The sequence below is a fragment of the Arvicola amphibius genome, chromosome 1 (assembly GCF_903992535.2).
Source record: "Arvicola amphibius chromosome 1, mArvAmp1.2, whole genome shotgun sequence".
NCBI lineage: Eukaryota > Metazoa > Chordata > Mammalia > Rodentia > Cricetidae > Arvicola > Arvicola amphibius.
Window position 1 is genome coordinate 106,794,519 of NC_052047.1, and position 10,516 is coordinate 106,805,034.

The 10,516-nt window shown below is 42.8% G+C and overlaps 2 protein-coding genes across 2 annotated transcripts; both read right to left on the reverse strand.

Moving 5' to 3' along the window:
* Positions 1-390: 390 nt before the first annotated feature.
* On the reverse strand, positions 391-1,923 carry LOC119821631 (ubiquitin carboxyl-terminal hydrolase 17-like protein A). Its single transcript, XM_038340806.1, has one exon. It carries the CDS (start codon positions 1,921-1,923, stop codon positions 391-393), a length of 1,533 nt encoding a protein of 510 aa, XP_038196734.1.
* Positions 1,924-9,177: 7,254 nt separating this feature from the next.
* On the reverse strand, positions 9,178-10,128 carry LOC119827229 (olfactory receptor 52N2-like). The gene has a single exon (XM_038348665.1). It carries the CDS (start codon positions 10,126-10,128, stop codon positions 9,178-9,180), a length of 951 nt encoding a protein of 316 aa, XP_038204593.1.
* Between the last annotated feature and the right edge of the window lie 388 nt (positions 10,129-10,516).

The following is a 10,516-nucleotide window of genomic DNA, read 5'->3' on the forward strand; positions in this document are numbered from 1 at the left end:
CCATAGCAAACCCAAAGAAAGATTCTACAAGAAACAGGTAAAAAAAGGCAGTTTGGCCAGCACTTTGCCGACTTAGCAGAAATGCTACATTAAAGAGGGTGGGTGGAAGTTAGCCTCTGCCCTGCTCAGAGTCCCTAAGTACTAGCAGAGGCCTCTGGAGATGTCCCCTAGGAACCCAGAAGTTTTCAGGAGTTTAATTCACACTAGGAACCTGAAAAGTTACTTCCACATCCGAAGAGTCTTGCTAGAGACTCAGCAAGGCCAGGCAAGGGCACAGAGGAAGGGTGCTAATCCACACTTCCTGGGGGCACAGATGCAAGTCTCTTGTTTCCAAGGATTCCTCCAGTTCACGGTGTGTCCACAGGAGCCAGGGTCAGCAAGTGAGCACTATTAAACAACCAGAGGCCTCCACCCTTGCTTCTTCTTCTTGGCTCTGGATCTTCCTCCCTGAGTGCCCATGGCTCTCTGAGCAGGCAGGAACCTGTCTGAATTGTGAAGTGGGCAATTCTCCATGTCGGGACCACTCGTGTCCCAGTGGCCTCTGTGTCTGGGCTGGTGAATAACAACCGCATCAACAGGCAGAGTGGACTCAGTTTTCCTGATTTTCAGCGCGGGTTTCGGCCGGCTGTGTTCCTGAAGCGCTTTCCACTGGTCTAAGGAGATTTCTTTGGCTGCAGTGCTCTCCACGGGCCTGTGTGGCTCTGCAGTTCCCACACGAGATCCTCTGTTGAGCTTTCTCTGTCGGTGTTGGCCAACTGTGCCTACTGGCCCAATAACACTGTCCTTTTCGAGTTCAGTCTCCCGTATATAGAAGAGCACATACGCAGGCTCACTCAGGACAGAAGTCACATCACACCTGGCGACGTCAGAATCGTCCATCTTATACCACTTCCCATTGCCAGCTCTGACATAACAGAAGTAATGTCCACTGTGACAAGTCAAACCGGCATGGACCAGCACGGCATAGAGTACATAGACCGACGGTCCTCTATTAGGCTCAGTCATGTATGGCTGCAGGTCAAGGAACTCAGGGTAGCTCACTTTTCTGTCCACTTTGTCCCCCGTGAAAACTGAGAAGCGATTCAAGACCAGCAGGAGAACCTTCGGGGCAGTTTGTATGGTCAAGGTCTTCGAAGCTGTCGTCTTCCCCTGGCAATGGTCACAGTGGTAGGCATTGTCCCCATACAGCACTTCGGCCTGCACTAAATCTTCCAAGGCTTGATTCACACTCTGAGCTTCGTGGATATCCAGGGATATGTCCAGGAACGGGTTCAAGGAATCTGAGGTGTCCTGGCAGTGGAGACACTTGATCTGAGATCTCCATGAGCCTCCAAATATCGCATGGATAGGGGTGTTGTTCTCAGACGGGGCTTCTGAGTGCTTGCTCCCTCGAAGGCAGGATTCATGCATGGCATTCAAGGTGAACATCAGAAACTCGTGGGCATCTTCCTGCTTGTACTTGTGGAAGGCGCCAGTCAGCTGCTCTGAGGGCTGCATGACCTCCCCGGAGTGGCGGAAACTCTGGATCACTTGAGCTTCCATGGCACACATTGGACAGCCTCCCTGGTGATAGCAGCTTTGAGAGTGCTCTCGGGAGAGCATGTAGTTGGCAAGAGGTGGCGTGTGTGTCAAACACTGCAAGGCTGCATTAAGGTAGCAACTGTTGCCAGTGTTCTGGAGACCTGCGCCCACGCCATGGGATCTCTCCCAACTCACTCTGGGCTTGGCCCTGGCAGCCAGCTCTGCTGCCACTTGACCTTCATCTGGACGCAGGTCTGGGGCGGCAGGATCTGCCCTGGCTGAACCTGCTGAAGGATAAGAACACAAGGAGACTTCAGGATCAACAGTGTTGGTCGAGAACTTGCAAGCTGGAGAGGCCTTACTGTGAGATTCACCTTCTGAGTGTCGCTGGGCTGCCTCCATGTCTCCAGAGGCTGCTTCCAAACACCTTGTTGGGGTCTTCTCAGAGAGCACAAAGCTGGTACATTTCCATCTGAAGCACTGCAAGGAAGAAAGGCACCTAAAGCCTCCTGCTTTTATGTCTCAGCCTCTGACCACACCCACTAATTCCTGCTGGATCAGCCAATCCCCTACAAGCTTCTAATTGCCTAGGGGGCAGTCTAGGGTGTGGTTTATGCAAAACAGTTCTGAAGTCTTATCTCTTTGGAGCCCATTTTTCTAGGTGTCTTAAGCTTGGGTTTTCCTTGTGACAAAACCATTAAAACCTCATTAGTAAAAGCAAGGATGAGTAGGCCTGTTGTGCAAGAGTCTCCTTCCTGTTGTCAGTTCCACCAAATGACACTGAAGACTACCAACCCGAACTGGTTCTGGACCAATTAAGCAGGCTTTACATCTGTGCACAACAGACCTGGACAAGGGACAGTGTCGCCCACCCAACCCACCATCTCAACCTGTGTGTGTGTGTGTGGGGGGGGGTGCTCAGGAGATCGGCAGCAAATTCTCTTTCCAGACTCATTCTAGAGGGAAAAAGTCTGTGGGTCTTCATGTAGCACGAATTCTAATTTTTCTGAATAAAAATCAAAGTCAGGTATTATAGGGTAAAAGGTGAGAGATGAGAGAAACATAGCGGCCAGCCGCTAGAAAAGCCTTTTATCGCTACTGATGCTCAGACCAAAGGGGCGATCCTGTCTTCAGATTGCACCTCTGACTCTATCTCCAGACAGCATCTGTCTCTACCAAACCTCAGAGCACACTGAGCTCCTGGGTCTTCCTGCCTTAGATTCCTCTCTCTGCCCAGCCTTATCACTCCTCTCTCCACCTCCCTAGTGCTGGGATTAAAGTCCTGGCTGGGATCAACTTTGTGTGAGCTCTGTTTCTCTTTTAGACAGATTCAATCTCCTGTAGCCCAGGGTGGCCTTGATCCAGCTGCCTCAATTAGCCAAGTCCTGGGATTAAAGGTGTGTGCTACCACTCCCTGGATTTAGTGGTTTAGATCTGCAATCAGATCTTCAGGCAAGCTCTATTTGTCAAAACACAAACACTCGCTCTGGGTCCAAACTGGTGCATGGAGCTGAGCAGAACCCAGGGAAACAGGCTCACAGCTCTGGAACTACTGAAGGGGCCCCACTTAAACAATCTTTTAGGGAATTTGGGCATCCTCAACCTGTCTGGCTACTTCCTGCTGAGCTGGGGAGTGGTGTTGCATTCTTGGTGGTATTTTACTGCAACATTTCAAGGGGTCCCTCAGGTTCTCATCCTCTATAGAGATAAAAGCAGAACCTCTTTTCCAAAGCATCAAATCTTTAGGCCCATACTTTAAAGTTAAACTACTTTTCTTAGCAGTTCCCAGAATCAAATGTCTTCTTCCAGTCCAGAACACAAGACAACACAATCAACATAATAACATACATCTGTACACATTTTATCTTTTTGAGGCCTTCAATTCACCCTTCCACCTCCTCTTTATTTCTTCCCTGCTTGCCAGTCTTCTAGAGGACATCCCTCAGAACATCTCTGGGGATGAAAACACACATACTCCTTTTAATCTGACTTGGCTTGTTCCCAGTCTGGAATATTTAAACCTTACTGCTAGCAGTTTCCATCTTGATTCCCCAATAAGTCCCTACTGGCCCGGGACAACCCGGTCCACTTATCCCTCTTTCTTGGATCTCGGTGGGAAGTCCACTTGCCATGTTGGCACAGCCTGGAACTGAGACCCGAGTAAAGGACATCAGGATTAAACACACATACACCTTTCTAGTTGCTGGTAAAAGAATCCCTTTATTGAACAGCACCACGGGGGTTTTATACATAACACAGCCAGGTGGACCAACAGGTGTTTATCCCTAACCCAGCCAGATGGGTCATCAGGTGGAAGACTCCATCGCCTGATCCTCGGTCAAGGCCAGGACAATGAATGCTCAGGAACAGGGTTGCTAAACAACTTTGACACAGCTCTCAGAAGCTCAAATCTCTAGCAGGGAAGAGCAGTTGGAGGCCAGGACTCTAAACAGTCCTCACAGATTGGTAGGACCAGGGGATGCTGATGGAGATAGATCATAAGGAACAGGATGTGGGATGGCCACAGAGAGGAAATATAGAGATGTGGGAGGGATAGGGGAATGGGAGGAGGCGATGAAGGTAGTCAGAGTGGGGAGGGGAGGGGAGGGGAGGAAGAAGAAAGAGATAGAGATTCTCTTTCTATTTAAATGGTTGTTGATTTCACCTGTAAATCTGAGAGAAGCCACAAATTTTTCAACTGAAAATTTTTATGTATTCAATAGGAAATGTGAGGCAGTTTATTGATGATCTTGCAGAATGAATTGAGGAGGGAGGTGATTTTTTAAATGACTTACAGACCATGGTCTACGCAATCCAACAATGACTGGCTATGAATAGAAAGTCCAAGAATCCAGTAGTTATTCAGCCCTCAAGGCTGGATGTCTCATCTGGTCTTCAATACAGATCAAAATCCTGAAGAACCAGTCTCTAACACCACTGAAGAAATTGACTTAGTAATGAGACATAAAGCATAAAATTTCTTTCTTCCAAGGCCCTATGTAGGCTTCCAGCATAAGGCATGGCTCAGATTAGAGGTTGATTTTTCCCAGTTCAAAATATCTGGATTAAAGGTTTTTCTTCCTCCCTTGGAAATCTGGATTAGAAGAAGTACATGTCATATTTAAAGTAATACAAAAAAATCCCTCATAGGTGTGCACTCCATTTTTTTCTTAATTCCAGGTGTAATCTGAAATTAACAATTTAGAATAGCCATCACAGTGTTGAAATCATGGTTTCAGAAAAGAAAGAGACTTCTAGAAAAATTAATAGGTCATGGAATATCAGTATGAAGAATACAATATGGGAGCAGAAAGTATTGAAGAAAGGCTGGAAATGATGTAGTCCAATACTTGTGTTTAAAATTTGTTATTTATTAGAGGCAGTTTGTGAACACATATGGGCATGCGGGCTATGAGCTGACTCTTGACTGTATGTAAGTACTAGGGAATAGAGGAAGGTAAGTAGTATGGTAGTATGTACTAGATGCTGAGGATAAGGAAACATTTTAGTATGATAGTTTCAAGAAGTATAAAGAAGGAAAGTGTGACAAGAAAGGCAGTAGAATGCCTGTCTGGATACCAGACAGTCTGCTCTCACCTTTCGGATAACACGTTTTTAGAATAACATTTAACCCTAATTTATTGTCAAGTGGACAGTATCTTTGATGGTTCAGATTTCCATTGTAGTCTCTGCATCTTGAGTCCTCATCTCCTCATGGTCTCCTCTGACTTTTTTTTTCTGTTTTCCAAAAAACAACAACAAACAACCAGTTATCCAGTTTCTGCTAGTGTTCTGATTGCACACCCTCATAGATTCGTCTTGGGACACAGGGTGTCCTTGGGAGAGGGAAGTCTCTTCACGGTTTCCTCTATAGTTACTTTCTTTCAAGATATACAAATATTTTTAAGATTATAACAGCCACAATAACACCAAAACATGTTTTCCCAACAGTATATTTAAAATATATGTTCATTTGACCCTAAAAGCCAATTTGAAAATGTCAGTATTTTGTACACATTGTAGGCAAATTGAAGCACCAGGATACTGAGAAGTTAATAGTTTCAAGAAAAAAACGAACAAGGCCATAACTAGAGATGAGATTTTTACAGAGGCTGTGTTCTTCCAGCCTCTTGCATTTTAATGACTACAAAATGCTAGATGGTTTCCCTTCCATTTCTGAAATGTAAAATGTTTCCAGCATATAGTTATGACAGTAATGGAAAAATGTCCTGGGTGCTAACCTCAGTCTGGGTGCAGTGATAAGTGTTTTGAGAATAACAAGGGGGCTCGGTGGGTGAACCTCTCGCTGTGTAAGCCTGGTTAGCTGAACTAGATCCCTGGCACGTCAGTGCGAGAAGAGAACAGACTCCTGAAAGCCGTCCTCTGACCTTCGCACATGCATGTGCACGCTTGTTCTCACCACACAAATAGTAATAATAAATAAATAATTAGGATATGAAAAACAAGGAGCTGCCTGACAAAATTCAGTGATTCTGTTGTTTATAAAATATTCTACCCTCTGGATTTATTCCCTTTGACAACGGGGATTTAGGGGATTTTTTTTAATGTTCTTTGCTAAAAGGTGACCAAGTTAAAAAATATCTACTCTCATTAACATACTTACAAAGACATTCCAAAAACCCATTATTGACTATTCATTTAACCCTCTAGGTTTTACACAGTATTTTCTTTCCAATGTGTAATAAATTTTACATAGATTACCATCCCCAAATATGGTTATGTTCTTTGGGAAAGTGTAGTCATATTTCACATTTTAGTTAATTATATACATTTTTGGATATAAGTTTCTCAAAAAGTACCATTAGTGTTATTAAATAATCTGGTATCACACTCCTTTAATCCCAGCACTTAGGGGGGCATGGGCAGGCCGATATCTATGAGTTCCAGGCCAGCCTGGTCTACAAGAGCTCGTTCCAAAGCAACTCAGAGTAACCCTACCTCAAAAAAAAGAAAAAAAGAAAAAAGAAGAAAAGGAAAAGATCTAGTAATCCGCGATGTCTTTATCATATGGTTTTTGCAGCACTATTTACAACACTGAAGAAATATGAACAATCTAAGAGTCTATCAGCTGAGGAACAGATAAAGAAAATGTGGTGTATTTATACAAAGGAATAGTATTTTCTATAAAAGATAATGGGATTGTGTCATTTGGCAAAGACATAGATGAGACTTGAAGTCATGTTAAGTGATATAAATCATTCCTTCATTCTTACTCACTTATGACACACAAATAGCTGATTTCAGAGAAGAGAGAATGGACTGATGATCACCACAAGCTAAGGAAGTCAAGAGTAGATGAAGAAATATTAATCAATAGATTTTAAGTTTAGTAGATAAAAATAGAAGGTTCTATTGTACCAGTGTACAGTTGAGATACTATGGAGATCAATAATCTACTGTGCATTTATAAAGGAAGAGATTTTGAAAGTTTTACCACAAATTGTATTTGAAGAGATACATAAGTATCGATTGAAAAAGTACAAATGTATTGAAACAGTACTGTGTGTATACTGTTTCATATATATATATATATATACATATATATATATATATATATATATAGTGTTATTTTAATGACAAGTTTAGGAATGAGAAAATACCTTAATTGTTAACACGCCTGTCTTTCAAGAATGGAAACCTGATTCAATGTTGAAAACCACCGAGAAAACAAGCTAGGAATGGTAGCAACTACAAGCTTGCACTCTTAGTCCTGGGGAGGTAGAGACAGGAAGATTCCAGGGCTTTCCTTCATGTGTGGTTATTTTTCTCTCAGTGGTGTACAAATTTGTCATTCATTGGCAGAGACAGAGCTCATGGAAACACTGAGATAAGTTTGTAGTTAATTCTGTGTGTCCTGTAAATCACAGTAGAAGTTTCTATAAGGGGACTGAGGTCCCAAGGTCTTAATGAGGAGAAGAAGGAGGGAGAACATGAGCAATGAAGTCAGGACCGTGAGGGGTGTGTTCACCACTGAGACAGTGGGACAGATTTAATGGGAGATCACCAAGGCCAGTTGGAATGAGACTGATGGAGCATGTGATCAAACCGGACTCTTTGAATGTGGCTGACGGTGGAGGCTGACTGAGAAGCCAAGGACAATGGTGCTGGGCTTTGATTCTACTGCATGGATGGGCTCTGTGGGAGCCTTGTCAGTTTGGGTGCTCACCTTCCTGGACCTGGGGGAAATTGGGAGGACCTTGGACTTCCCATAGTGTAGGGAACCCTGACTGCTCTTTGGTTTGGAGAGGGAGGGAGTGGGGATGTGGGTGGAGGGGAGAGGAGGGAAGTGGGAGGAGGGGAGGAGATGGAAATTTTCAATAATAATAATAATAATAATAATAATAAGTTTCTATAAGGCAGCAAGCTGTGAAGCTACTGACTGTCCTGTGTATATTCTCTGGGTTGTTTCATTTTCTTTCTTTCTGTGTATTTACATACTGCACAGCTACACAAGTGAGGAACTGTTAGCAAGAGGCAGCTTGCAGAGAGAGAAAGACAGTTTATGACATTGTGGCTCCTAATCAGCTGTTTTCCAGCAGATGGCCCTACACTCATGCAAATACTGACAGCCCTAAGCAGACTCAGTGGCTCTTAAAAAGAGTACGTGAATTTGGGAAGGAAAAGGGGAAGGTACCGAAGGAGTTGGAAGGGAGGGACAAGGATTAGGTTTGTGCAAAACACGTTATATTCACATATACGATTCTCAAGCCAAAAATAAAATGGAAAAATTATTGTGATATGAAAAAAATAATAATAAAATAGCAATTTAGGGAAATTCATTTTATATTTAGTTTGAATGTGTTTACATATGGCTAATGTGAGAACACCTGGTCAAGTTAATCAACCCAGTACAACACAAAACACAAGAGCTTTACCAATAACAATCTTGTAGGTTATATTATAGGCAATTTGTGAAGTTGGCTAGAGTCCTTTAAAAACCCAAGGTTCTGCTTCCAAACGTGAAAATTATAATGCAAAATATGTGTTATGTAATTAATATATTTTCTCCAAGAGCTTGAACATATGTCATGTGATATTAAAACATATTCCTCATGTTAAGAGATAAGAATATAATTTTTATCACTCAAACTGTAAAATGTCCAGGCTGAAAAAGTTAAAGACATTGTCCCTAGATTGGTAGGTATCATATAACTATGAGGCAGGAATCTTGAAAGAACTTGAAGCTCAGAAGAAATTTCCTGGGGAAGTGTACCTGCTTCCCTTCAATGTTGGGACAGTTTGTACATCTGCTTTCCTACTCCTATGCACTTTGAGGCTACCAGACACCTCATTTCCTCCTGAACACACCTCACATGCCTAAGCATACATGCACCTATCACCCAGGGTTCACTTATGGTTGGATATGCCAGCACCCTGCTCTGTGTGTGCTCTGTGAGCTCTGACTAAGGCAACTTCTGTTAAAAGCATACTTGTCTCCCTATCTTCTTTCTATAAAATTAAGGATTTTGTACCAACATTCTTTTATTGTTTTATGCATCTAATGACAGAATATTCACTGATTTTTTTCTACTGAGCTCATGACTTGAATTTTTCAAATTCAAACCTTTCTGCCTTGATAATTTTCTAGATATTTATGCTAAACACAAACTTTATTAGCAGAGATTTATCTGTCACTCAAATATATTTTTGTTTAACAAACAGTTTGATGACTGCTTCACGGATCTGCTTGGTCTTTACACCATACACAATTGGATTCAAGGTGGGAGGCAGCAGCAGGTACAGGTTGGCTATAAAAATGTGGACATGATGAGGTATAGTGCTTCCCCCAAAGCGATGAGTGAAGAAGTTGAAGAAGGCTGGGACATACGTGATAACTATAGCACATATGTGTGATGTGCAGGTACTGAAAGCTTTATGGCGAGCATCTGCAGAAGACAGCTTCACTACAGCATGGATAATCATGATATAAGACATGGAAATACAGAACATATCAAAGCCCCCAATAAATACAGCAGCTATAAGACCATAGATAGCATTAATCTTAATATTGCCACAAGATAGTTTGGCCACAGCCATGTGGTCACAATAAGTATGGTGGATGAGGTTTCCTCTACAGTATGGAAGACGCTTAATCAGGAAAGTAAAGGGGATCATGAGTAACACACTTCGGATGAGTGTCGCCAATCCAGCTTTGGTGATCACAGTGTTGGTGAGGATGGTGGAATAGCGTAATGGATAGCATATAGCCACGTAGCGGTCGAAAGCCATAAGCATGAGCACACCAGACTCCATGCCTGTCAACATGTGGATAAAAAACATCTGTACAAGGCAGGCATTGAAACCAATCTCCTTGAGACTGAACCAAAAGATGCATAACATACTGGGGACAATTGTATGGCACCCAGAAATATCTGTAGCAGAGAGCAAGGCTAGAAAGTAGTACATAGGCCGGTGGAGGACCTCCTCATGGATGATGAGGTAGATAAGTCCACAGTTGCCTGTGACAGCAATGAGGTACATAAAGCAGAATGGCAGGGAGATCCAGATGTGTGCGGCTTCCAACCCGGGAATCCCGTTCAGGATAAAGTAAACTGGTGTCAGGCTGGAGGTGTTGGCCCCACTCATAGTGATGAGTAGAAACTAAGTCTCGCCCTGTTGGGTGACAGTGTCCTGTGCTGAAGCCAGCAGTGAAAAGATTTTTTTTAAGACACAAAACATAAAAGTATTTTTTCACAACATAAATAATAAAGAAGAAATATGTATTTTGTATCCAGACTACATTCCTCTAGCCAACTGTATATTCCTAAGTTTGTTACTAAATTAAGAGTGAGTGCAAATTGGTGTCCAGGACCTGGACTAGCTTGGTTTTACACTGTCAAGTTGATTTACACATGTTAGCTCATATTCCTAGGTCAGTCATTAGTGGTCAGTTTTAGCCCTTCAATCAGTTTCCAAATTATGGACTTTGTTTAAAGAACATTGAATTTGTGAAATTCTCCCATCATTTCCCTTA